The sequence below is a fragment of the Megalobrama amblycephala genome, linkage group LG5 (genome assembly GCF_018812025.1).
Source record: "Megalobrama amblycephala isolate DHTTF-2021 linkage group LG5, ASM1881202v1, whole genome shotgun sequence".
Lineage (NCBI taxonomy): Eukaryota > Metazoa > Chordata > Actinopteri > Cypriniformes > Xenocyprididae > Megalobrama > Megalobrama amblycephala.
This window is the reverse complement of record NC_063048.1, coordinates 30,718,648-30,746,451: the sequence shown is the minus strand read 5'-3', so window position 1 is coordinate 30,746,451 and position 27,804 is coordinate 30,718,648. Positions and strand designations below refer to the sequence as shown.

General features: G+C 35.7%; 3 protein-coding genes and 1 long non-coding RNA gene across 8 annotated transcripts in view; 3 read left to right on the top strand and 1 right to left on the bottom strand.

The window, feature by feature from the left end:
• The first annotated feature begins 3,750 nt into the window (after positions 1 to 3,750).
• On the top strand, positions 3,751 to 8,431 carry cgref1 (cell growth regulator with EF-hand domain 1). The gene is made up of 6 exons (XM_048191810.1): positions 3,751 to 4,002; positions 4,313 to 4,424; positions 4,939 to 4,998; positions 5,373 to 5,446; positions 7,404 to 7,528; positions 7,607 to 8,431. The coding sequence occupies exons 1-6, from the start codon at positions 3,921 to 3,923 to the stop codon at positions 7,943 to 7,945; spliced, it is 792 nt and encodes a 263-aa protein (XP_048047767.1). The 5' UTR covers positions 3,751 to 3,920; the 3' UTR covers positions 7,946 to 8,431.
• Positions 8,432 to 8,828: 397 nt separating this feature from the next.
• ctsba (cathepsin Ba) lies at positions 8,829 to 14,301 on the bottom strand. 2 transcript variants are annotated; one of them, XM_048191808.1, is made up of 10 exons: positions 14,171 to 14,301; positions 12,028 to 12,151; positions 11,806 to 11,891; positions 11,485 to 11,599; positions 11,283 to 11,398; positions 10,463 to 10,548; positions 10,243 to 10,389; positions 9,612 to 9,728; positions 9,402 to 9,530; positions 8,829 to 9,277 (listed from the first exon to the last, which is right to left on the bottom strand). In XM_048191808.1, exons 2-10 carry the CDS (start codon positions 12,148 to 12,150, stop codon positions 9,204 to 9,206), a joined length of 993 nt encoding a protein of 330 aa, XP_048047765.1. In that variant the 5' UTR covers position 12,151; positions 14,171 to 14,301; the 3' UTR covers positions 8,829 to 9,203. The 2 variants fall into 2 exon arrangements, with proteins under 2 accessions (XP_048047765.1, XP_048047764.1); XM_048191807.1 differs by having other exon boundaries at positions 14,140 to 14,297.
• Positions 14,302 to 16,396: 2,095 nt separating this feature from the next.
• xkr5b (XK related 5b) lies at positions 16,397 to 24,739 on the top strand. The gene is made up of 7 exons (XM_048191806.1): positions 16,397 to 16,639; positions 16,958 to 17,144; positions 18,712 to 18,884; positions 19,234 to 19,446; positions 19,618 to 19,787; positions 21,191 to 21,302; positions 23,821 to 24,739. The coding sequence occupies exons 1-7, from the start codon at positions 16,549 to 16,551 to the stop codon at positions 24,567 to 24,569; spliced, it is 1,695 nt and encodes a 564-aa protein (XP_048047763.1). The 5' UTR covers positions 16,397 to 16,548; the 3' UTR covers positions 24,570 to 24,739.
• Positions 24,740 to 27,425: 2,686 nt separating this feature from the next.
• Positions 27,426 to 27,804, top strand: part of LOC125269073 — a 40,738-nt gene continuing 40,359 nt past the window's right edge. For 3 of the 4 annotated variants that reach the window (XR_007185020.1, XR_007185017.1, XR_007185018.1), the window contains exon 1: positions 27,426 to 27,461. This is a non-coding gene — a long non-coding RNA (uncharacterized LOC125269073). The remainder of the gene's footprint in view (positions 27,462 to 27,804) is intronic. The other variant, XR_007185021.1, reaches the window with a different exon arrangement.

The window sequence follows — 27,804 nt, the reverse complement described above, 5'->3', positions numbered from 1 at the left end:
ATTTCTAAAATGGATGTGCACAGTTCAGCTGAATGATAAAGTTTGCCCTCTTTATCTAAATGCTGTTAAACTGAATGTACAAAGCAAATGTTTGCTGAAATAACCACAGCATTGTAACAAAGTCCCTCTAAAGGTGCTGTAGAACATGTTTTCAAAAGATGTAATATAAGTCTAAGGTGTCCCCTGAATGTGTCTGTGAAGTTTCAGCTCAAAATACCCCATAGATTTTTTTATTCATTTTTTAACTGCCTATTTTGGGGCATCATTAAATATGCGCCGATTCAGGCTGCGCGGCCCCTTTAAATTCTTGAGCCCCCTACCCCTGGAGCTTGCGACTGCCTTAAACAGCATAAACAAAGTTCACACAGCTAATATAACCCTCAAAATGGATCTTTACAATGTGTTTGTCATGCAGCATGTCTAATCGCATAAGTATAGTATTTATTTGGATGTTTACATTTTATTCTGAATGAGTTTGATGGTGCTCCGTGGCTAAAGCTAACATTACACACTGTTGGAGAGATTTATAAAGAATGAAGTTGTGTTTATGAATTATACAGACTGCAAGTGTTTAAAAATGAAAATAGCGACGGCTCTTGTCTCTGTGAATACAGTAAGAAACAATGGTAACTTTAACCACATTTAACAGTACATTAGCAACATGCTAACGAAACATTTAGAAAGACAATTTATAAATATTACTAAAAATATCATGATATCATGGATCATGTCAGTTATTATTGCTCCATCTGCCATTTTTCGCTATTGATCTTGCTTGCTTACCTAGTCTGATGATTCAGCTGTGCACAGATCCAGGCGTTAATACTGGCTGCCCTTGTGTAATGCCTTGAACATGAGCCGGCATATGCAAATATTGGGGGCGTACATATTAATGATCCCGACTGTTACGTAACAGTCGGTGTTATGTTGAGATTCGCCTGTTCTTCGGAGGTCTTTTAAACAAATTAGATTTATATAAGAAGGAGGAAACAATGGAGTTTGAGACTCACTGTATGTCATTTCCATGTACTGAACTCTTGTTATTCAACTATGCCAAGGTAAATTCAATTTTTAATTCTAGTGCACCTTTAAGATAAGTCATTTCACTCGGCAGCCATCTATGAAACACCTCTCAGTGCAGCTCCTATCACTTTGAATGGGGAAACATCAAATTCTCCAAAGCTATTTGCCAAGCTTTCGATTACATTTCATATTTGAAATCACCAATGAAATGTCTCATAAATGTTGTTTCTAAACGCTCGAATCATGACAAAAAACTGTAGTTTTCAGGATGGATCAAGCTAATGCACATGCGCAATCCTAAACGTGCGTCTCTTTTGTCTCATTTCGGAGGCTCGCATCTGACTGTTTCTATAGGAACCAGAGCTTCTAGCGGCCGCTGCAGCATGTCAGCTTAGCATAGCGTCAAAACACGACAATTTTATGAGATCAATGCCATGTTTTTGACCCAAACAGACATAACATCAGTCGAGTGTTGAACTTCTGTCTGTGGCCTTATTGTGGCTTATTTTATAGTTTACTGTGGTAGGCTATATCGATTAGCACTGCGTTATAAATATAGGCTACTTAACATTCCTATGAAAATACCAGAGATGGCTTGAAAATCACAAAACATGCATTGTCGCAATCGTGAGTTTATTTCCATGTTTCATTAGTCAAAATGTTTCTGTTTACAAATATTTAGCCACAGTGGTAGCTGGATGCCTTTGTCCATTGCAACCTCATAAAGTGACTTGTGCGATGGCACCTCCAGTTACCAGTATGACTGGGACACACATTACTTGAGAGTTTTTAGCACTCCATAATGCTCACATTGCCCCGTTTTGGGTAAAAATAGAAGAAAAGATGATATTTTTACTCCAAATGAGCACACCTTTGGACTAAAAGCCCCGAGGGACTTGAGAAGTGTTTTTTCTTAGTGGATGCATAAGAGGATAATTTTTAAAGGCTTGTGCTCCAATTTGCATAGGAAATTATTGTTTCTATAAGATTGTTATAAACAAAAATTGACATTTGATTGTTGATTAATGATGCACAGTATGTTAAGATGGCACCTAATGGCAAAGCAGGAATAACATCTCACCTGCATAATGATTAGATAAAAAATACATTGAAAATAATGTCATTTATTACTCACCGTCATGTCGTTCCACACCCATAAGACCTTCGTTAATCTTCAGAACACAAATTAAGATATTGTTGATGAAATCCGGTGGCTCAGTGAGGCGTGCATAGACAGCAATGGTAACTCCTCTCTCAAGATCCATAAAGGTACTAAAAACATATTTAAATCAGTTCATGTGAGTTCAGTGGTTCTATCTTAATATTAGCCTATAAAGTGACGAGAATATTTTTTGTGCGGCAAAGAAAAACAAAAACGGCTTTTTATCAATATCGAGTGATGGCCGATTTCAAAACACTGCTTCAGAGCGTTATGAATCTTTTGAGTCGAATCAGTGATTCGGATCACGTATCAAACCACCAAACTCACGTGACTTTGGCGCTCCGATCCACTGATTTGATTCGTAAAGCTCCGAAGCTTCAAGAAGCAGTGTTTTGAAATCAGCCATCACTAGATATGGTTAAAAAGTCGTTATTTTGGGGCACAAAAAATATTATCATCACTTTATAATATTAAGGTAGAACAACTGAACTCACATGAACTGATTTAAATATGTCTTTAGTACCTTTACAGATCTTGAGAGAGGAAGTACCATTGCTGTCAATGGAGGCCTCCCTGAGCCATCGGATTTTATCAAAAATATCTTAATATGTGTTCCGAAGATGAACGAAGGCCTTATGGGTGTAGAACAACATGAGGGTGAGTAATTAATGACATTATTTTCATTTTGGGGTGAAATAACCCTTTAATGCAGAGGAAGCCGCCTCTTTTCTGAGTTGCGTATATGTTGATAGTGGAAGCGTCAGAGTTAGAGCCCCCTCTCCTTTAGTTGTGGGTCTATTAAAAAAACAAAAAACTCCGCCTATGTTTCACCAAAGAGAAAACTAACTTTCATTGTAGTCTTGTCATAGCATTTAAAACGGTAGGAATACCATCATGTGGCAAAACTGTGTAAAACATCTCATTTATATACCATTTACTCATTTAACCTATCACCATATTTTTATTACAGTTTCTTACAGTAATTTCCATTATTAGTTTGATTATTATTATTATTAATATGTATTGGTGAGTGAGTTTCACTGAGACAGTACCGTTGTAGTTGCATGCCACCTTGTGGCCAAATTGTGCAAAACTTGGGAACTGAAGGAATGTTGTCTGATAGAGCAAGTGGGCGGGGCTTACGTGTAGCTCCTCCTTTCTGGGCGTGGAGCGAATGTAAGTTGGGGCTAATGGGTGGAGCTAGATTATCCGACCACACCCTAGCCCTACCCACAACTATATCCCTTCACCCCATCAGACGTCTGGAGAGGAGGAGCTGGACGTGATTATTTGACCCTGCAGTACCACTGCACCGCTTCTACGGCCCACATCACATACCGGTGTGAATATGTGTTAGTGGATGCGATATACAGATAAAAAATTGTTGATTTTTAATAAAGCAGTGGGCATGTGAGCTGCAGGACTGTATGAAACATTCAAGCATTACACACTTAAAAGGCAAGAAATAAATCAGACCCTTACTGCTGATGTACTTTATATTGTCACAAAGCTAATATAAGAATAGCCCTTAACTACACGAATCATTTACTAACAGGAACGGATAAGATACTGCACATAAGAGGCGGTGCGTGCGGAGCTGTAAATGCAGTGTCAGCGACTCTACGTGGCGATGATGGAAAACGGTGGAAGGCGGAATGTGGAGAGCTCGAGGAGGAGCTGCTGATTTTATCCGGGCAACGACACGTCCACGGAATCCACGTGTAGCCCGTCACTGATGCAAACATACGGGGCTGTGCTGCTCTCATCAGCCGGGCTGGGTTTCATCATGGAGCGACCGCTAACCGCTGCCGCGAGAGGTACAGTCGCATTTCACCTCTAGCTTTTCTGTTACATCCTTACTATTCGCTTTGGTAGTCATTAAATCTTTATACGAGCATGCATTAACATCACAATGCAACTAAAAGAGAAGAAGAACACTTCATTGTCGCAGTGTAGGGTGTTTGGTCAACTGTCATCTCCGAAAGAATCATATGGTGTTTGATTCAAACACTACATTTGGTATTTGCTGTATCATTCTTGAGTGATCGGTTCCTGTAAAGGGCGTATTTGATTCTCTAATGATTCATGAATCGCTTCTTTGACCATCTGGACTTGTTTTGGTGACAGGTGTGCCAGAGCGATCCGGTGGAGCAGTTAATATGATCACAACACGGCTTCTGTTCCTGTTCATCCTCCCTTCACTGAGTCTGTGTGCTCCACAAGCCCAGAAAACACTCAGGTAGGCCGCAATAACGCTATGCTAGTATACTTTACTGTACTACACTATACTGCAGTACACCCCTACCACTCACACACTCTTACACTAGCCTGTACAGCATGGTGATGTTATCAAATATGTAGGCGATTGTAATGTGAAACACTTTAAATGGTACAATTTGCTCATTTAGATGTTATAGAAAAAAAATAGACATACAATTTGTACTTAAAAATGAGTATTATTAGCATTGTTATTATCATTATATATTGAAAAAAATGTCAAAGTAAAATGCTAAATCAAATATTCTATGTAAATGTAACAATAAATAATGTCAGACAAATCAAATGAATCATTTTATATAAATAATGTGTAGAGCAGATGCATCATTTTGATTAGTACAGATAGATAGTTATCCAACTGTAAAATAATTCAAGAATCAGTATCTTGCACTAAGATTTGGCATTAATGTAAATTTTTTCTTAACACTGAAAAAAAAAACAATTTTTCTTCTGATGTTGTTGTTCTGTTTTCCTAGCGACGACATCCTTGCACCAGACCTTCCTAATCCTTTTGGGTCCAGCGAAGAAAACCGCAGGTTATTCCTTTTTTGAATACGTCTCTCTGATCTTGCTTTACTGTCTTTAAAACCACCTGATCAAACAAGGTAGTACAGTTGCCCCAAGGTTCAGAGTCCATTTTCACATGAGAGATAATGCTGAAATTTCCACAGCTGACACTGACATGCTGAACAAGCTATAGCTAAAAAAGGTGTTTGTTGTGCTTTCTAGCTTATTTTAAAAATGTCAGAACATATTTTAGTGAAGTTATGCAGTTTTCTATACAGTGCATCTATAAATTATAAAATGTCTCAACATGGAAAAATACTGTATGAATTCACATCTGTGCTCATTTTCCTATATAAATACTGTAATCATGAAGTGGCCAATAATCTTTGATTCTGTATGACAGGCTTCTGCAAAGCTACATTAAGAGCAGCCTGAAGGAAGGACAGACCAGTCCAGAGATGAACACCAGGGAACAAGGTTAATATTTCATTATTAACATGCTTTTATTTCCACTACTCTTTTGTGCTTTTCTATTCTGCATGCTCTTTGTTGTGTAGATTACTTACAAATTGTACTCAGTTACCGATTCCAAATTACATGACAAAAATTGTAGCTAGTAACGTAATCCATTACAGGGCTTGACGCTAAGGATTTTATCCAAAATTTTCACTGGCCCCACAACAAAAAATTAATAAAAGACAAGAAAATGGGTCTATAAAATAAGCATAGTTATTGTTTTTGTCATCTTTGTTACATTTAACTTCAATAAATAGGGTTATGACACCAAAAGCTACTAGATTGACTTATATTTTAAATATTCTTAGACAAATAAACAGTAAGTAATAAAATAGTAACAAATAATCAAATTACGAGTAATAGCGCAAATAAATACAAAAGAACAAACATATAAATGAAATAAATGGTGCTTTTCAAGCTTTTCATGTAGGTTTAAAGAGGAAATTTTCAGGTACAGAAATTGTAATCTAATGTATAACTTTAGAACTATAGAATAGATTAAGCTTTATTAAAGTTAATCAGTCAAGGGCAGTTACAGATGCATAAAAATGTTTTTAATGTTGAAAATATAAAACGTTAAATACTGTTATTTGAAATTATTTTAAAAAATGAAGACACTTTAAATGTGAAATTAAACCCGCCAGTAGGTGTCCGCGAATCACTGTTAATGAGCGAATCATTGAGATTCAACCGATTCATTCAAATGGCTGATTCATTCAGGAAATGTTGCTCAGAGATGCAAAACAATTCTGTGGACTTTGGAACTATTTCTATTTTGCATACTCTTTGTTGTGTAGATTACTTACAAATTGTAATCAGTTACCGATTCCAAATTACATGACAAAAATTGTAGTTAGTAACGTAATCCATTACATTACACATTTAAAGGTGCAATGTGTGCATTTTAGGAGGATCTATTGACAGAATGCAATATAATATATTATACATAACTATGTTTTCAGTGGTGTATAAAGACCATACATAATGAACCGTTATGTTTTTATTACCTTAGAATGAGACAATTCTATCTACGTACACCGCGGGTCCCCTTACATGTTTAGTCACCATTTTGGGCCAGTATGTTTTTACAATATCCCTAAACTGACAAACTGCTCTACAGAGCACGTTTGCTTGATTGGCTACTCTCTTCTGTCTCAGACGAAGACATATTTGTCCTGTGTTGGCCACTGTAGCTTCTCTATATTGCAATTCACAACCTCACCACTAGATGCCGTGAAAATTTACACACTGCATCTTTAAGCTAATATAATCAGACTACTTTTTGATTACTTTTGACCCAACACGTTTATAACATTGATTTGAATAGGATAATCCTGTACCATACTGATGTAAAAATACAAAGAGAAAGAAAAAATATTCCATTCTTTATCAAAAACATGAAGTGCATTAAATATTACATTGTCAGCGTTTTCCAGACTGGGGTTCATGAGTTTAATAAAAAGCTATTAAACATAATTTTAAATTAAATTAAATTGAATTATTTTAAAATAAAACAATCAAAATAAAACAATTACTCAAAAAGATTTATCTTATAGTAGGTAGAATCAATGAATTATGAATAATCTACTACGATTGTGATAACATTTAATCATCTAATCAAAAAAAATTAAATGTAGTCTGATTACGAGTATTTTAAAATGTAATATAATCTAATTGCAAGTACTCAATTTTTAGAATCTGATTATGTAATCCAGATTTCATGTAATCAGTTACTACCTAGTATTTTGTGCCTTGCCATGAAATGTATATATAAAATAAATATTATTAATAGAGATTGTTTCTAATTATGTGTTTATACTGTATATATACACTGTACATACACACATACAGTAGGTTTCACATAAGAGACACATCTTAAGTTTTTATAAGCTTGTGATTTGTTCTCTTCTTGTCGCAGAAGTGTTCTTCCTTTTCTCCTTGTATGACTATGATAGAAGTGGGCAGATGGATGGCCTTGAACTGATGCAACTTCTGACAGATTTCCTGACTTATCATGAAATCATGCCAAAGTCAACAGATTCTGTGAGTGCTGTTTAGTTTTGTCAGAACATTCAAAATAATCTCTTGAGTTTTTACAACTTGAACTCGTTTACATTTTAGGTTGTGTCTTTGGTGGACTTCATGCTACAAGCTCAAGATCTGAACCAGGATGGACTACTCGCTCCTTCAGAGCTGTTATCATCATCCACGACTGACCATCAGCAAGAAAACAACATTGTTCCCCCTGATCCACCAGCCGACGAAGCCTTAAAACAAGAGCAAACACATACATCAGAGGATGGAGATTCTGAAACTCACCAGCAAGATGTAGAGGTCAACCAGGAGTCTGAACATGAGAATGAGATACCTGAAAAGTTTGAAGAACAGCATGACCAGCTGCAAGATGATCATCAGGAACAGAAGAAAGTGCCAGTCCATCAGGAGCAACCAGAGATGTAATCCCAAATTAAGCATGAAGTGCAACTTTAGAGACCTTTTTTATTATTAAAGACACATCTCTCAAATGGATACAAAACAGCCATACATTGGAAACCACTCACCTGCTGCATATACAGTACTGTGACTGACGCATAATTTATTTCTGGATACTAAACGTTTTGAAAGTCCAAAAGCATGTGTTAATTAGCATCATTGTACCAAGTTTATTGTAAAACCACTGAACTGTACAGATATTTCTCAGAGTCTCCACTAAATTGTGGAATCCAGAAACAATCATCTGAATTGGCAACTACTCAGCTTATTTTTCCTTTTTGCTGTTCAAACTATGCAAACCCAGGAAGTAAAGCTTTAATTTACAAGAATTTAATGCAAAAGTCTAGTCACAGCCAAGATCTAGTAACCATTATTAGGGTTTTGTACCCAATTATAGGCATATTTCTGTGTTGAACAAACACCTTTGAAATAAACCATTCATTTAGAAGTGGAGTACATTGAGCTTCATGACTGATGGCCAAAATCTTTCGCTTTTCTGCTTCAGTGCAAAAGAGGATTTGGATGGTTTTCAAAAGGTAGACTGTAAAGCAGTAGCGCACAATTAAATTGTTCACTTATGGCAACAAAATTTAGCAAAGTTAATTTTAAGCTCAAGTTAAACAGTGAAGCTCTGTATTGCACTTCCAGAGAGACAAAAGCTCACTCATACCCAATTTTCAGTAGATTTCTTAACCATCAAGCCTCAGCTTTCTGAATTACTATACAATGTGAGAAACCTCACTCATGCCTCTATGTCTGATAATGCAAATGGAAGTTTCTACCTAGGTGGGGAAGAAAAAAAAAAAAAAAAAAAAAGTTGCAAGTGAGCAGCAGTAATGACAAAACATACTTTGGTTTTAATATTTATTACACTTTAGACAATCCATTAACAAAAAGTAAAAATCATTCAACCCAAGCAAATTAAAAAGTCAAACATACAGGAAAAAATGTGGCTGAGGCATCAAGTTGTGCTAAAACTTTAGACAGTGGTCTAAAACTGACTCCAATGACCCGGACTGCACATTTCATGGTGCAAGGAAAAAAAAAAAAACCCATACTAAAACCCTGATCAGGAGTCCCGGTCTAAAAAGACTCTTAATAAAACTCAATCATTGATTAACAATACTCAACGCATCATGGCCACAGAGGATGGTGGTCAGCTCAAGCTGAAGACATTCATTCTGAACAGTGTGCTCATTTCAGCTCTCTTCATGCCATCTTGTGGCTACATTGGGATTCCAGCTACAATTTCAGATTCAATGCCACAGTGGTCCTCACCTCGGAGAATCTTGAAATATCCTGAAGTGACAAAAGAAAATGGGGCAGATGAAGCAAACGCCTGCACTGTGTAAAATCAGCTGGGTAACAAACTGCAGACAATAAAAAGGAACATTTGTCTTCATACTAAATATATGACCCTCACCATTATCACCCCAGTCAGTGTTCCAAGAGTTAGCAGCAAGCCAGTAGGGGACGCCATTCTCCTCTCCCCAGCCCAGGATCTTAATGGCATGACCACCTAATGCAGATCCACTAATGTGCTGATACACACCTATTTAAAACAAATTAACTTTTTAACTATTCCATACTGCATTATTGCTTTAGACAGACACATGAATAGACTGAAACCAACCAGATTTATACAGCAGGAAGTCCTCATACACAGTGAAGGCTCCCTCTACTGGGCCATTCTTGAAGAGTTCTTGCATAATTTCATTCTGATTAGAAGGGACACTATAGGATGTCTTTCCTATAATGACAAACAACAGTTCAATCCATGACTAGACATTTTGCAGCTTTCAAAACCATCCTAACTCTAAACCAGAGGTTCTCAACAAGGAGGTCCAGGCACACCAAGAGGGGCTCAGCAAACTTCTAAAAGGCCTTCAAGATTATGTAATAATTTAAATAAGCTAAAACAAGACATTTTAATTGATCCCCTCAACAGTTTCTTTTTAAATAAACAGGGTTTCCAAGGTCTTGGCAAACTGTAAATATGAGGAAGACCATTTATAGACCCACCATGGGCATTTTTATAAGGAACATACATTTATATATAAATATTTTATCAGGTAGAAACAGTAAAAATGGGTTTACAATCCTTATCCTTAACCAGCAAGTCATAATGACTAGAAGAAACATGCAAGTTTATTGGTTAAAAAGAGATCCCTGAAAGTTCTGGAAGTAAATATCTCTTAGTTACTTCTAAACTACGAGTGTCTATAGTAATGCGGTTGAAATGTGACTTGAACTCATTTTTTTACCAAAGTGTTTGTCCGCCTTGTAAGAAGGGCTGTAGCCAGGTTCACAGGACATGTCGCAGTTGGGAGTGTCACCACCCTCTCCGGTGCAAGGAGGGCGACTGCCGTTCACATGATGCTCACAGGGTTCAATGGTGTATGGACGACAGCCTAAAAATAAGTCTTGTTAATACGCAGTTGAATCTCCGTGTTTAGACAGAGCAAAATTAAGGTAGACACTAACCAACATGGGAGTTATAGAGTCCACCGCTGACCAGACCATCAGTGTTCCAGAATTGCCAAGCAGCAGAAGGGTATCCACCATTACATCTGAGATTAAAACACAGACTTAGCATTGTGTGTAGTGGCTAGTAACCATTAAACATGGCACAAAAACAGCATCAAAACAAACGTCAAGGCTGGAATACACTACAACCTCTGTATAGTCTGGACAAGTCAATGCTAGTTAATGGGGAAAAAAAGAGGGGGGAATTTGTTGAGTTTGGAATAACCAGAAAGTCTGATAGTGTGTAATCCTCAGTCATTTATTTTGTCCCTCCACTGTAACCATTAACAAAGGCAGCAAATATATGATAAAACATGTTTAGTATCTAAATGACACCAAAAAGAGGTGTCATGCATTTCAGCCTTTATTCAAGCAATGGTGTTAACTAAACAGATCACGGAGTCACTGCAGGATGAAATTAGACATCGTTTGTGAAGTCTTGTTCTTATCAAATAGATTGGACCATTTTTAAAAATTTCTGTTTTGTATAATTTAACAGGAACAAACAAACAATTAAGCCATCATCCTAAATGGACACGCTGATTTGAAATGAACATTAACTGGTTAATATTGTTATTTTATGTTAGTTAAATAATTTGGCAGTCAACCAATCATGAATACAGTGTATGCAAATGTGACATTGATGCATCCAACGTGAGTAAAACCCCCAGTCAGCTGTCAAGTCATCTTAGGCAATTCGCTGGCATTGGCTTTTGGATCTCAGGGAGCGTTTCCTGAGGATGTGTCACCAAACGTTAATGTATTATGATGAACTTACCCCATGCCACAGCTGTCACAACAGGTAAGCAGGTCCTGAGAAGAGATCTCCACACTCACTTTGGCATTGCTGTGGATACATACTCTGTCAGAGATGGCTTCGGCAGCCCCAAATGCCTGTGTAAAACCATGTAAAACCATGAGTAAAACCAAACAAATTGCAATCCAAAGTCACACTGTGTGCACCAGAGAGAAGACCTCACCCAGCATGAACCACAAGAGCCCTGGTCTCTGATCTCTTTAAGAGTAGGGCAGTTGGGCCACTGCTCTCTGGCATCAAAGTTTTTGGGGAGCTTGAGGTCATCAGCATACTGTACCCTGGTTAAAAACAAAGCGAGGTCTGTTAAAAATCAAGACCTAGAAGGAAGAACTGAAAGCAAAAGGTATGAAGAAACCTACATATAGCGCATAACCACATGACAAAGTAGTCATATGCACACCATGACTGCAAACTTAACAAGTTGCACTTCCTCTTTTAGCCTCCCCACTCATTTTTGTCCCGCACCAAATTCAATTGCACTCACATGACAGGGAGTTTAGGTCCTTTCAGAAAAGTCCCACACAACCTCTTCACATAGCTGTAGTCAACATCACGGAAGTTGTGTCCAGCCTACATGTGAGAAAGAACATTAGTTGCAAGAAGCACATGAGAAAATGCAGTATTAAACAGTTATTCCCAATACCAGCGCAATCATCCTCATTTGAAAGCAATTTAGAGAGCATCACAGAGTATAACACCATCTTACCATCCAAGTAGTGTTTGCTTTATTGATGAAGTTGACCATCTCATGGGACAGGGGAGCGAGGCGAGGTCGAGCCCAGCTAACCGAAAGGGCCGAGATCACACACAGGAAACCCAGCCGCCACATTCTGAAAACCAGAAAATGCAATTAAAGGGATAGTTCACCCAAAAATGAAAATTTGATGTTTATCTGCTTACCCCCAGTGCATCCAAGATGTAGGTGAATTTGTTTCTTCAGTCGAACGCAAATTATGATTTTTAACTGCAACCGCTGCCGTCTGTCAGTCAAATAATAGCAGTGGATAGGAACTTCAACTATAACAGTAAATAAAACTTGCTTAGACAAATCCAAATTAAACCCTGCGGCTCGTGACGACACATTGATGTCTTAAGACACGAAACGATCGGTTTGTGTGAGAAACCGAACAGTATTTATATCATTTTTTACCTCTAAAACACCACTATGTCCAACTCCGTTCAGCATCCTGTTAGTGAGGTCAAAAAACGCGTTCTGACGACGGAAGTGATGTCTCGCCCATATAGTTCAATGAGCGCGAGACAACACTACCGTTGTCAGAGCGCGATCAGACCTCACACACCGGAAGCTGAACGGAGTTGGACATAGTGGTGTATTAAAGGTAAAACATGATATAAATACTGTTCGGTTTCTCACACAAACCGATCGTTTCGTGTCTTAAGACATTAATGTGTCGTCACGAGCCGCAGGGTTTAATTTGGATTTGTCTAAGCAAGTTTTATTTACTGTTATAGTTGAAGTTCCTATCCACTGCTATTATTTGACTGACAGAGGGCAGCGGTTGCAGTTAAAAATCATAATTTGCGTTCGACTGAAGAAAAAAAAAAAAAAGTCACCTACATCTTGGATGCCCTGGGGGTAAGCAGATAAACATCAAATTTTCATTTTTGGGTGAACTATCCCTTTAATAGTGTACAGAAAAAAGGCTTTACACAATTTTAAGTCCAAATACCCTTATTATAACCATGCTTTGATGCAAACTGATCCTAATACTTGCAGTGCATCTCAGCCCATTTAATGAATCAGATTTAGGCTAAACACACTAAACACTGCTAAGTGTCAGTCTCAAACAACAAAGAGAGTCAAGTGGAACATCAAGGGCACTTCAATCTTCAGGTGAAATGGATCATTGACTGCCTACAGTAGTGTCATCTTTAGGCTGCAGTCATGCAGAAGTGAAAGCTCTAGACATTTAAGATATAGCCTACATGTTTAACCACTTAAAGGTTATGGAACAGATGACACAAGCACTGACCAAGTACTCGGGTAAGAGGTTTAGGTTTTAGGCATCTTATTTATAAAAGGGGCCTACTCTGGTTTAGCAGCAGTTGGAGAACTAAAGTGTTTTTTAAAATAAAAATAAAAAAAATTACTGACACAAAACCTTGACAAATCTGTAGATGCAATAGTGAAGTGTCGTCACGAATATCATCCTCATTGTTGCACTTCCTCAAACAGGCCTTTACTGACATCAATTGTGCATGAGTCAGCGCGATTTACTGGAACAACTTACAGAATAACAGAAAACCAGCGGCTTGAACTGGCTTCAGCAGATACTCACACTGTCAGAAGCCCACTATAGTGAAAAATGTGAATATAATATTGTTTGCTGCATTTGATGGTTTCCATTTTAAGATATGTGCAGAAACTGTCTGATGCTGTTCAAGTTTGATACCTAATACTACTGTGTCTGTAAGAAAACTAGCAGTGTAATATCAACTAGAGGTACTGAAGCATTCCCATGTTTGAAAAAAAAGCAGCTCTGGTTTCAATTTGTCATACTTTCGTATTTAATCGCAGGCCTCGTTTACATGAAACAACAGTTAATCCATGTTTTAAAGTCAAAGGAAGAAGCCAGTAAGCCTCTTATATTTGATAACAGACCAGCAAACGCCTTTGCACAGATAAAGATGAAGTTATTCCGTGATAAGTGTTTTGCTTGATAATTTTCGTATAAGTTAAGATACGCTGATGTACCGCCATGACCTTTTTGAATATCTCCTTGGAAGGCAAATTAAAGAAAAATCAAACACATTTGAATGATTTAAACGCAAATTTGAGTAAATATACTAGTCTTACCTGTCGTTTGTCTGCTGGCAGTTGTACTCACTTAGAAACGTGTGTCTCGCTCCCCAAAACTTCCACTGGGCGGAAATAAACAAGAGGAGACAAGCACGCTGAGGGCTATATAGAGCAACGGCTGATCACGTGATAAATCATGTGCTCGTGGGTCTGCTGACTCTGACGTGATCAAATCTGTTTATTTAAGCAATCACAGTACTGTTGTGTTAATTTATTTTATATGTAAATGTGATGAATAGTATGAAAGCCAATTTCAACCACATAAGAAACAAATCATGCTTCGGTAAATCATGACGTAAAGTCGAATTTATGAGAGAAAAAGTCATATTATGACATAAAAGTCATAATAAAAATGTCATAATTTTGACTTGTCTCATAATGTCGACTTTTAATATCACAATTATGACTTTAATGTCAAAATTTAAAATTTTTCTGTCAAAATTTCTAATTTTTCTGTCATAATTCCGACTTTTTATACCACAATTATGACTTTAATGTAATAATTTCTAATTTTATCTCATAATTATGATTTTCTTTCTCATAATTTTGACATACACGTGTGTAAATATTAACAAGAAATATTTGAAATTTACATTATTTCTCGTGAAAGAAGTTTTTTTGTCTGATATTTTTCAGTTGTGTTTTACATTTTAGTTTATCAAGTAGTTTTGGAAAATCATGACATAAAGTCGAATTTATGAGAGACTAAGTCATATTATGACATAAAAGTCATAACATTAAAGGTCAATTATGATGTCATAATTTTGTCTTGTCTCATAAAGTCGACTTTTTATATCCCAATTATGACTATAATGTCATAATTTTTTATTTTTCTGTCATAATTTCTCATTTTTCTGTCATAATTTCGACTTTTTATGTCACAATTATGACTATAATGTCATAATTTCTCATTTTTCTGTCATAATTTCGACTTTTTATATCACAATTATGACTTTAATGTCATAATTTTTAATTTTTCTGTCATAATTTCTAATTTTTCTGTCATAATTTCTACTTTTTATATCACAGTTATGACTATAATGTCATAATTTCAATTTTTTCTGTCATAATTATGATTTTCTTTCATATGTCATTCATGTGTGTAAATATTAATGAAAAATATTTGAGATTTACATTAGCCTATTTCTCGTGAAAGAAGATTTTTGTCTGATATTTTTTCATTTGTGTTTTACATTTTAGTTTATCAAGTAGTTTTGGTAAATCATGACATAAAGTCGAATTTATGAGAGACTAAGTCATACTATGACATAAAAGTCATAACATTAAAGGTCGATTATTATGTCATAATTTTAACTTGTCTCATAATGTCGACTTTTAATATCACAATTATGACTTTAATGTCAAAATTTCACATTTTTCTGTCATAATTTCTTATTTTTCTATCTAAATTTCTTATTTTTCTGTCATAATTTCGACTATTTATACCACAATTATGACTTTAATGTAATAATTTCTAATTTTATCTCATAATTATGATTTTCTTTCTCATCATTTTGTCATACACGTGTGTAAATATTAACGAGAAATATTTGAGATTTACATTATTTCTCGTGAAAGAAGTTTTTTTTGTCTGATATTTTTTCATTTGTGTTTTACATTTTAGTTTATCAAGTAGTTTGGGTAAATCATGACAAAGTCGAATTTATGAGAGACTAAGTCATATTATGACATAAAAGTCATAACATTAAAGGTCGATTATTATGATGTAATTTTGACTTGTCTAATAATGTAGACTTTTATATCACAATTATGACTATAATGTCAGAATTTCAAATTTTTCTGTCATAATTTCTAATTTTTCTATGACAATTTTGACTCTTTATATCACAATGACTTTAATGTCATAATTTCTAATTTTTCTGTCATAATTTCTAATTTTTCTGTCATAATGTTGACTTTTTATATCACAATTATGACTATAATGTCATAATTTCTAATTTTTCTGTCATCTGTCATAATTTCTAGTTTTTCTGTCATAATTTCGACATTTTATACCATAATTATGACTAATATAACAATTTCTAATTTTATCTCATAATTATGATTTTCTTTCTCGTGTCATTCACGTGTGTAAATCATACACGTGTGTAAATATTAATTAAAAATATTTGAGATTTACATTATTTCTCGTGAAAGAAGGGTTTTTTTTGGCTCATATTTTTTATTTTTACATTTTATTTCATCAAGTAGTATTTTGTCAGTTACATGAAGCTGTTTTTAACGGTTTTATATTTGCTCGGTGTGTGACGTCACACTCAGCGGCAGCCTCCAAACACGGATCAGAAAGACTGAAGAGTCACACAAAGCGCAGAAGAGGAGTACTGTCCTTGAATAACTGAATACCACACACTTTGAGAAAAATAAGAAAGTGCAGTACAAGCAACGATGCAGAATCGAAAGGGAAGTGCGGTCATGTGGAGTCACGTATGTCTCTACTCTTTTTCAGGAGTCATTGTTTTATTGGAGAAAGCGGCACGTAAGTTGTTTTCCGTTGAACCATTCCTTCCCTAACCGCTATCTGTGCTTACTAAACATATTTGGCAACTACTCTGGCATGTGGATTTGGTTTTTGCCTGTTCTGACTTGTTTTATGATGAGTTCTGTTTTGTTACGGAACATTATTGCCTCATGGTTTCACTGCATTTGAGCGCCTTTTTCATGAATGGCGAGTAGGGGGCGTGTTCTGTCCCACAGCTGCTTTACATCAGAGACAGAGCCCGAGAAGAAAGAGAAAGACTGCACTAACAAATTAAAATCAAAATTGACTTTTTTTGTTTGTTTATTGTTTTATCAGTTGTACTGTGCTTCACGCACTACCTCTGGACGGGGAAAGAGCTGCTGGCCTGGTTGACGCTGGGTCTGTGCTGGCCTGTCTCTGCTGTGCAGCTGCTCAGTCTGCAGTGGTTCAACATTACTAATGGAGAAAGATGCAAGCCCTCACTCATCCTTCTGCACTGCCTGCATCTGGGCATCTATCACAGGTCAAAACGCTATATAATTTAGAAAAGCTTTAGTTCAGTTATAATGAAGAGTGAGGTGGGAAACTGTAGTAAACTACTGTACAGTATAATGACAGTGACACTGTATAATCTGGTGAATTCTTAAAAAATGTCTAGGCCTTATTTCATTAAAAAAAAAAAAATCAATTCTGCATAAATAAAATGAAGCATATTTTTAAGAACATTACATTGTGACAATTAAAGATTTTTCCCTCAAATCCTCATATTCTTTGGTTTGTAACCTTTTTATTTATTTATTTATTTTTTGTCATGTCCATTATTCTTACCTTTCATTACTGTATTTTGTACTATATTACATTAATACAATGATATATTAAGTTATTTAAGCATAAATGAAACATACTGTAATATTTAAATCATGTTAACTTTATTTTAATAATGTTATTTTTCAGTATAATAATACAATGATAATGAAAAAAGGAGAAAGTGCTTGCTTGTCATTAAAATGTCATGGTAAAAATGTTTTAATAGTCTTAAAAGATATTTATAATGTTTCAATATATTTCTATTACAAATAAATGCTGTTCTAAATGCTAGACTTTCTATTCATTCAAATTCATACTTTCTATTCTATTTAAAGAATCCTGAAAAACATGTATCATGGTTTTCACAAAAATATTAAGCAGCACAACTGTTTTTCAACATTCATAATAATAAGAAATGTTTCTTGAGCAGCAAATCAGCATATTAGAATGATTTCTCAAGGATCATGTGACACTGAAGACTGGAGTAATGATGCTGAAAATTCAGCTGTACCATCACAGGAATAACATTTTAAAATAAAACAAAATAGAAAAGTTATTTTAAATTGTAAAAATATTTCACAGTATTACTGTTGTTACTGTATTTTTAATCAAATAAATGCTGCTATGATGAACGTCTTATAACAACATTAACAAATGTGAGCCTGAACCACAAAACCAGTCATAAGGGTCAATTTTTTTAAATTGAGATTTATACATCTGGAAGAGATTTATACACCATACATCAACGGAAATAAGCTTTCCGTTGATGTATGGTGTGTTAGGAAAGGACAATATTTGTCTGAGATACAACTATTTGAAAATCTGGAATCTGAGGGTGGAAAAAATCTAAATATTGAGAAAATCGGCTTTAAAGTTGTCCAGATGAAGTCCTTAGCAATGCATTTCCACTCACAAAAATAAATTTTTTATATATTTATGGTAGGAAATTTACAAAATATCTTCATGGAACATGATCTTTACTTAATATCCTAATGATTTTTGGCATAAAAGAAAAATTGAGAATTTTGACCCATACAATGTATTGTTGGCTATTGCTACAAATATACCCGTGCATCTTATGACTGGTTTTGTGATCCAGGGTCACAAATCTTACCGACCCCAAAACTTTGTACAGTAGTGTAATTTCTTATTTCTTTCTTTCAATTTGTGGGTGAAATATGACTTTTGCATGTTCATGACATGTGCATTCACCCAATGATATTATTTATCATATAAAAGGCTACTGTTGATTTCTAAGATGTGTATCTGTTTTATATTTGCAGGTTATGGAGCTGCATGAAGTCTGAAGGTGGGCAGCTTAAGTTTGGTGTGATGCTAATGCAGCAGGCTGAAGTGTCTGCTCTGTGTCTGATCGAGGCTTTGACGCTCAGCCTTCCTCAGAGTCTACTGCAGACCTACAGTTTATTCACCCTTCACCCTGGCTTTCTGTCACCAGGTATGTGACTTCCCACAAACAGAACTAGCTTTCTGTGGAAGTAATAAAATATGTCAGTGGTTATGACTGAATGAGTCAATGAGAATTAAAAAAAGTTTTTTAAATGCTATCTGGTGTGCTTATGTAAATTGTGTTATGGTAACAATTCTTATACATACTATGTAATTGTGAAAAAAGAGTGGCATGGGACACACAAATCAGATCTGAACAGTTGCAATACACAATGTGGATGTTGATCATTTTAGACCAGATACCAATCGGATACACAAATAATCGGATTTGGACTGACAGTGTGAACGTAGCCTGAGTCACAGGAAACACAGTTTATTCCCTGAACCTCTTTTTACAGTGGCTTTATGTGTCGGGCTGAGTCTGCTGAATGTGTCCTGGTTTCTGGTCCTGTTCAGCCGTTCATGCTTTCTGCTCCGTCCTGGACACCTGCACATGACTCCTGCTGCAATGCTGTGCCAGCTCATATGGAGAGGGGCCATGCTGGGTGCCAGGGTGGCCAGCCTCATGTTCTTCTGCAGTGTGTTTCACTGGTGGTTCTCTGGAGTCGTGGGTAAGTCAAGCCTTGTGATTTTGTGTAGACAAATCCTTACACACAAAAGCTTTCACAGTTTATGACAGTCTTGATTGCTTTAAGATAATTTGTCATTGCCCAACTCTTACCTGGAAAAGGATGATTTGTTAATAAATGGCTGCTTTGTGATCTTTTTAAATCCCTGCTCAGGTTTCCACTGGCTCATTATGACATTCTGGCAAGTGTCCCAGCAGACAGACATCTGCATTAACCGTAGTTCCTGGCGTCTCTTCAACTTAATCTTGGGGGCTATGCACGTTTTCCTGTTCCTTAATGTTAAAGACGGTCCCTCGCGGTACCGCATGACTGGGTTCTATTTGGTAGGTTTCTCTGCACAGCATTGTTATTTTATTTTATTTCTATCTTATTATAGTATTTACTAACCTGTTAGTGTTCCATTGTACTGCCTGTGATACACATACCTTTCAAAAGAGACCAAAACCACGCATAAACTCCAAATGGTTCAAGAACATGCAACTTACTTTGGGAATGCCTTTTTAGGTTTTTTAGGCAAATTTTACAGGAATGCTAAGGGGTTAACCCTCTGGTGCTGTTGGGTAATTTTTGACCAAAAAAAAGTTTACGTTTTATTTTTTTAGAATTTTTTACTTCATCGGAATGGTACAAAACTTGGTAAAGGTTTGGCTGTTTGAACACACGCACACAAAAGAAATCATGGACATGATTCAAAAAGGTTAAATGGTCCTGAAAAAAAGCCACTCTTGTATTGTTTGTGGTCAAAAATGATTGGAAATGAAAGAGAGATGAATTTCATTTACTGGAAATATTTGGTTCTGTGCAGAAACTTCTTACTGAAAGCTCATTTTTTGAGATGTCAACCTCAAATGTGGAACACAGCTTGTTTAGATTTATGGCTTTGATTTTGGAAAATATATATATATATATATATATATATAGTGTCGAGACCAAACTTATGTCTGTGCTCCAAAGCATTCAAGATTTATGAGAGTTTAAGTTGGAAATTTCATTTTCAAGTCCATGCTCAAAAAGTGAAAAAATGGATTATAACTATTGCATAAAAATAATTTAGTACCAAAAAATCCCCTAAAAATACAAAATATTAAATAGAAAACATTATCAAACTAAAATATAGTACAAACATTTCATTGAAATAATACATTTTGGTAATTTTTGATCGACATGCAAACAGCACCAGAGGGTTAATAATTGTTTGAATTAGCTTTTATTGTTATATATTCAGTTTTGATTTAACTTTTAGCTTTTAGTAATTTTGTTATGTGTTTTTGTCATTTTTTTTTTATTAATTGATTTTTATTTTTTAGCTTTAATTTATTTTTTATTTTGGTTCAACTTAAACTTTTGCAGTTTCCAATTATTTAATTTTATTAATATTTTTATTAATCTAAAAAGGATTTTAAAGAATAAGAAATATTATAATTTTAATTAATAAATCAAAAAATAATAATAATTTTAGTAACAATAAAACACTGCTGCTCTGTCAGTAATAGATGTTAATGGGGAAATTGGCAGAATATTGTGAAAAATGTTTGGAAAACTGTCCTGAACAAGTCCTAAAAGTGTGTGAAATGCTGCAAGGTTGTGTTCACTTTTATGCTGATAACCATTTTAGACAGTGAATCTTCTCTCATGAACAATAGCTCACATCTTTGTGAACATCTTTGTTTTTTCATTTGTTTACTGATTTCAAAGATCATTGATCCACAGTTTCTATCTGTTGTAGTTAATGTTGCTGGAGAACACGTTCCTTCTGCTTCTTGCGTCGGACTCGCTCAGGGAGCCTTCATGGGACAGCATGAGTATTCCTGTGGCTGTCTTATGCAGCTTCTTTATCGGTAAACATTAGAGATGCACTGATATTAAAAAAATGCCTTATATTGATCATTTATTTTTTCCACGTTAAATTCCCATTGTTATTATACTATTTTGTTTAAATAAATTAAAAAGAAAACACAAAAAACTGAAATCAGTTGTTTAAAATGCCACAAGTGAATTTAGGCATCACAGCCTTATAATGTACAGTATGAAAAATTGATATTCATTTTGAGATTTTCTAAAGATTAAATTTAACATTATTCTTAAATTATTAGTGTTTTTAAAGATTGCCGTTAGATGATCTGAATGAAAAAATAGAGGAAATGAGCATGCAAAATTACATTTCCAGTACAGATACTGATAAAGGGGTCCTATTATGCTTTTTTTTTTTTACATTTTCAACTTTATTTAGTGTGAAATGTTGCTGTTTGAGTATGAAAGAGGTCTGCAAAGAGCACAAAAGAGCACTAAAAAAGTCCACTCCAAGGTAGTTATTCTCTATATCAGTGCACACTGTTTCTGAACTCCCTGAAACACCTCCATTGTAGTCTTGAGTTTTCTTCCGGGAAAGTACACATCACAATATTCCTCATTTGCGTTGTTGCGTTAGTGGTGTGTTGAAACTTAAGGTTATGGTAAGAACATTTCCTAAACTCACTTGAAGCAGTTGACCAATCACAACACACTAGTCCTGCCGACCGGAAACTAAAGATCGGAACGGGTGCATTTCCCAAAAGCATCGTTAGCCAACTATGGTATAAGTTCAGTCGTTAACCATAGTTCCAACAAACATTCGCAAACCGCATCGCAAACTTACATGGTTGGAACTACAGCTCTCGAGCTGTGGTTAGAAGCACAGTTATTTGTAAAATGACACATGGACTTAAATAGACAGGGTTCCCATGGATCCTTAAAAGTCTTAAAAGGGCTTTTCACACTGTGCTTAACCCCCGGGTTATCGTTGTTCTAAACACCGCTTTTAACCCTGGGTAAAGGAATGTTTCAGAATGTAATTCAGAAGCAGGGTTAGCACCACTTTTTACCCAGAGTTTCGAAACCGTACTCCGGAGCAGGGTTAGCAGCGCTTTTGCTGTGTTAACCCTGCATTGCAGTGCCAAACTTGTACAGTGTGAAACAATGCGGTGTTAGAATGTTATGACTAGATGCTTAGCAGTGGATAACCAATAGCGTGCCTCATATTCACGTGCTTTAGACAGTCACAGAAACACTGCGCATAAACAATAAATTCATCGTTTGAGAGGAAAAGTGTCAAATGCTGACAGAAAACGTGACTGAAGAGACTGTTTCATACCTTTTATAGTCTGAAATATCCATTCAGAATAAACTCGAGAGTACAGTCAGCAATACAGGATGCTAGAGCTATTTAAACAGGTTGCGTGCTGCATGTATCCAATCAATGACTGCAAATATGCAAATTAGAACGTTAACCCAAGGTTTAGGAATGTACAACGCCGGTTTATGAATACCCAGGATTAAACGATAACCCCGGGTAAATTATGAGCAGTGTGAAACGTGAAGTAAGATAACCCAGGATTCAATTTACCCGGGGTTTAGAATGAGCCAGGGTTAACTATTTCAAGTGTGAAAAGCCCTTTTTAAAGACTTTTAATGACCTTAAATTTCAAATTTAATACTTTTTTGGGCCTTTCACACTTGAAATAGTTAACCCTGGGTCATTCGAGTTCTTATTTGCAAATTTGCAGTGTCAGTGTCATTGATCGGATAAATGCAGCATGTGACCTGTTCACCAAGTTCTAGCATTGCGCATCCTGTATTGCCAACTGTACTATCGAGTTTATACTGAATGGACATTTCGGACTATAAAAGTAAGAATGAAACGGTCTCTTCTTCACTCGCAGTGTTTCTGTGACTGTCTAAAGCACGTGAATATGAGGCACGCTATTGGTTATCCGTTGCTAAGCATAGTCTTAACATTCTAACACTGCAACAATGCGGGGTTAACACCGCAAAAGCGGTGCTAACCCTGCTCCGGAGCAGGGTTTCATAACCCTGGGTAAAAAGAGGTGCTAACCCCGCTTCTAAATTACAAGAGTGAAACGTACCTTTACCCGGGGTTAAAAGCAGTATTTAGAACAACGATAACCCGGGGTTAAGTACAGTGTGAAAATACCTTTAAGAGATTGTACATTTTAGATGACACTCTGACTTAGACATACCTAAATACGTTATCAAATTAAAAATATCTAATATAGTGTTATATGATTTTTATTATTCTTTTTGTTTTTGTGGAAATATGAATTTACTTGTTCGTGTGACAGTTCACGGCATTTATGACAGCGTGTTAACTGTTACATACTTGTTTTTTGAACATTCAAGTATGAAAAGCTATTCTAGTAGAGCCCAAAAACATAATAGGTCCCCTTTAACAAAGACTCTATCTGATAAGCAATATGATCTCAATATATTGTGCATTCCTAGAAATCACTTTTTCCAATAAAAAAATAACAAACATAAAAAGCTGACAATTATAAATTTCTCTGTTCTCTATTTTTATAGGTGTAATTTTTGTTGTTCTTTACTACCGATTTCTTCATCCAAAATCCACCGAGATCCTCCAGAGTCTGAGACTCCAAATGAGCTTGACAACTATTGACAGAACAACGGATGGAGACTGCAAGGACACGACACTTGAATCCTCCCCACACAATCATGGCACTTTCTCAGTGACTGATTTTGCTCCTGTGAAGCATGCAGGAGACTGTTCTGATCAGCCTCTAGAGGGCGACGGGCACCATCGTCGTATGTTAATACACCTGGCTCTTAAAACTGGAAACACAGACAAGATCAACTGCCTATATGGAGACAGAGGGCTTTCAGTCTTCCTTGGGAATGATGATGCACCCGACACAGACTCTGGAGGGAACAGTTGTATCCAGCCATCAGTAGAAGCAGGTGAACGATCTGAAAGCTGTCCGGTTGAAAACAGAGAGGGGTTTTCTGGTGCTGAAGTCAGACAGCAGTCTCCAGAGAAGGGTGGGGTGTATGACACCTGTCCCGCAGACTGCAGTAGTACCGTTTACTTCAGTGCAGAACCCCACTCCTCTTACAGTGTCGGCGATTCTACCTTAGATAAAGAGAATATGGCTGTGATCAGTCCCATTGTGAATGGAGCTGCACTGATCTTGACTGCTAAACAACTGTTAAACAGGAACCCATGTTATACCTCAACTCCAATACCAGACCTCAAAACAGTGAACAGTACAAGTCCTCGATTAGCAGGGGCTCGAAGACAGGTACATTTTTAATATTAAAACAGGCATACCATAAAAACGTGAATTATTTGGGATAAAGCTAGTAAACATAATCTGTTTATTATTGGCACATATTATAACCACTATAAGCTGCTGGTTATCTATATATCTGTAGTTTGGTACTTTAAGTTATAAGCTTAGTGAATAAAACCGGTTTACATTTATTACTATTAAGTTACAGATTTTACTTGCTGCTCTTTTTTTTCATCTGTTTTACCATAATGTTTGATACATTTTTATGGTTTATGTATATTTTTTTAATGTCTAATTTTATGTTTCATGTGTATTTTATATATATATTTTATCAGGTACATGTGTGTAAAGGGAAGACACTCTATTTTAAAATAATTGTATTTTGGTTAAGCTGTGGAGAAAAAAATGTACTGTATATATATATACAGTACAGTCCAAAAGTTTGGAACCACTAAGATTTTTAATGATTTTAAAAGAAGTTTCGTCTGCTCACCAAGGCTACATTTATTTAATTAAAAATACAGTAAAAACAGTAATATTGTGAAATATTATTACAATTTAAAATAACTGTTTTCTATTTGAATATATTTCACAAAGTAATTTATTCCTGTGATGGCAAAGCTGAATTTTCAGCATCATTACTCCAGTCTTCAGTGTCACATGATCCTTCAGAAATCATTCTAATATGCTGATCTGCTGCTCAAGAAACATTTAATGTGTACAATTGTACAAAATATTTGTGTAAATTTTTTTTTTCATGATTATTTGATGAATAGAAAGTTCAAAAGAACAGTGTTTATCTGAAATCTAATCTTTCGTAACATTATAAATGTCTTTACTGCCACTTTTGATTGATTTAATGCATCCTTGCTGAATAAAAGTATTAATTTCTTTAATTTCTTTAAAAAAATAAAATAAAAATAAAAATTCTTACTGACCCCAAACTTTTGAACGGTAGTGTATAATGCTACAGAAGCTTTGTATTTCAGATAAATGCTGTTCTTTTGAACTTTCTATTCATCAAGGAATCCTGAAAAAAAAAAAAAACTGTTTTCAACATTGAAAATAATCATAAATGTTTATTGAGCAGCAAATCAGCATATTAGAATGATTTCTGAAGGATCGTGTGACACTGAAGACTGGAGTAACGATGCTGAAAATTCAGCTTTGCATCACAGGAATAAATTACTTTGTCAAATATATTTAAATAGTACACAGTTATTTTAAATTGTAATAATATTTCACAATATTACTGTTTTTTACTGTATTTTTAATTAAATAAATGTAGCCTTGGTGAGCAGACGAAACTTCTTTTAAAAACATTAAAAATCTTAGTGGTTCCAAACTTTTGGACTGTACTGTATATCATTTTATAGTTGTGTCGAAATATTACAACGAAAAATTGTTAAAGGTACTCTATGTAACGTCCCCCCCAGAAGTAATCAAATAGACAATACATCTATCCTTCCAAAACATGTTTTTGTCTCACCCTGATTCACTATGGTAAGTGTTTATATTTTTGACCTGACGGGGTGGTTTTCGCGGGAAATTGCGTACGTACGGCACTCGCCGTGAAAAGTTGCTCTGGCGGCTTTGATGCTTGTATGGAGTTGCAGATGCATAGGTTAGTTGTCACAACGAGCGAGAAAGTTTGACATGGAGCGCTCTGAGGAATTACCCATTAAAAAAACGTGCTTCGGAGCTTTGCGAAACGAATCAGTGACTCGGAGCGCCAAAGTCACGTGATTTCAGCAGTTTTGCCGTTTGATAGGAGATCCGAGTCACTGATTCAATTCGCAAAGCTCCGAAGCAGTGTTTTGAAATCGGCCCATCACTTTTGTGATATAGAGGGTATGCATCGACGTCACTTTCCCACCGAAAGCGCGCTCCCTCAGCTGGACTGAGTGGCAAAAGAAGCTGCTGCGTGACTGGATTTAATAGAGGAAACTGCGAAACGCGAGTAAAACTGACGAATTACACTAAAGGTTGGAATTGAATGTGTTCCTTACAACTTGTCAAATAAACCTAGTCCATGTATATTGCATTCAGCCAGGAATCGTGTTTCCTGACATTTATATGTGCCTGATTTCGACGGCGGGGAGACACATAAAGCAAATCTGCCTGTGAATATTTTATATAACTACAATATAGGTAGGTTTAAATCCGCGTAATCACTTATATCAATTTTATATCGTCATATTGTCCAGACTTAAAACATATATAGTTTTATAGTATAGTTTTTGTCAGTGTTGTTTAAAACACCTAATTATGCAGAATATGAGATGGAAAATATTTAATTGATGAGTTGTCAACATAATATATAACAATACAATATATACGGTATGATTTTACCTCAAAATCCAACAATTTGACAGAAAATGATTATTGCAAATCCATGTTTATCTGCTGAAGTCAAGTTGTTTCTGTGAATTACAGTGATCCATTTGCTTCTTTTTTCTGTAGCTTTCGGCGGTCTTTAAATATATACCTCAGGGTTTATGTCAAAGCTATTTGTACAGTCAATCACAAAGCTCTTTCCAGTTTTGAATGTGTTTTGTGTGTTTTTCGGGACATTCACGCTGAAAACCAATGCTGCCGCTCAGTCTTTTGCCACTCAGTGGACGTGACCGCAGTCGTAACGGTCGACGGTGACGTCACGTGCATACCCTCTATTGTTGAAAATTAGTTATTTTGTTTTTTTGGCGCACAAAAAGTATTCTCGTCGCTTTATAATATTAAGGTGAACAGCTGAACTCGCATGAACTGTTTTAAATATGTTTTTAGTACCTTTATGGATCTTGAGAGAGGATGTCATTGGCTATGCAGGCCTCACTGAGCCATCGGATTTCAACAGAAATATCTTAATTTGTGTTCCGAAGATGAATGGCCTTACGGGTGTGGAACGACATGAGGGTGAGTAATAACAGTATTTTCATTTTTGGGTGAACTATGGGTTTAACCTTTTTGTTATGAAGTGACGAGAATACTTATTGTGCGAAAAAACAACAAAAATAACGACTTTATTCAACAATTTCTTGACTCCTACACAGTTGACGCACTCAGTGTTTATGTCTGAACGCAAGCTTTGAATTTCATTTTTCGGTGAACTAACCCTTTAAATGCTATTTAATAGATTTCTATATTTTTTCTTTGTTCATTCATCTAACGTTAAACAGTTAGGATTATAAGAGCTTATTAGGTAGCCTAGATATTCTTTCTCAGTTCTTTCTGCCCATCTACTCATTTACATGTCCTA

Coding starts and splice junctions, on each gene's coding strand:
- cgref1 (XM_048191810.1), top strand. CDS start 3,921: ATGCAAACATACGGGGCTGTGCTGCTCTCATCAGCCGGGCTGGGTTTC. Junction 4,999..5,372: donor TCCAGCGAAGAAAACCGCAG/GTTATTCCTTTT, acceptor TCTGTATGACAG/GCTTCTGCAAAGCTACATTA. Junction 7,529..7,606: donor TGCCAAAGTCAACAGATTCT/GTGAGTGCTGTT, acceptor TTTACATTTTAG/GTTGTGTCTTTGGTGGACTT.
- ctsba (XM_048191808.1), bottom strand. CDS start 12,150: ATGTGGCGGCTGGGTTTCCTGTGTGTGATCTCGGCCCTTTCGGTTAGC. Junction 11,892..12,027: donor AAGCAAACACTACTTGGATG/GTAAGATGGTGT, acceptor TCTCACATGTAG/GCTGGACACAACTTCCGTGA. Junction 11,600..11,805: donor GGACCTAAACTCCCTGTCAT/GTGAGTGCAATT, acceptor GTTTTTAACCAG/GGTACAGTATGCTGATGACC.
- xkr5b (XM_048191806.1), top strand. CDS start 16,549: ATGCAGAATCGAAAGGGAAGTGCGGTCATGTGGAGTCACGTATGTCTC. Junction 17,145..18,711: donor CATCTGGGCATCTATCACAG/GTCAAAACGCTA, acceptor TTATATTTGCAG/GTTATGGAGCTGCATGAAGT. Junction 19,788..21,190: donor GCATGACTGGGTTCTATTTG/GTAGGTTTCTCT, acceptor TATCTGTTGTAG/TTAATGTTGCTGGAGAACAC.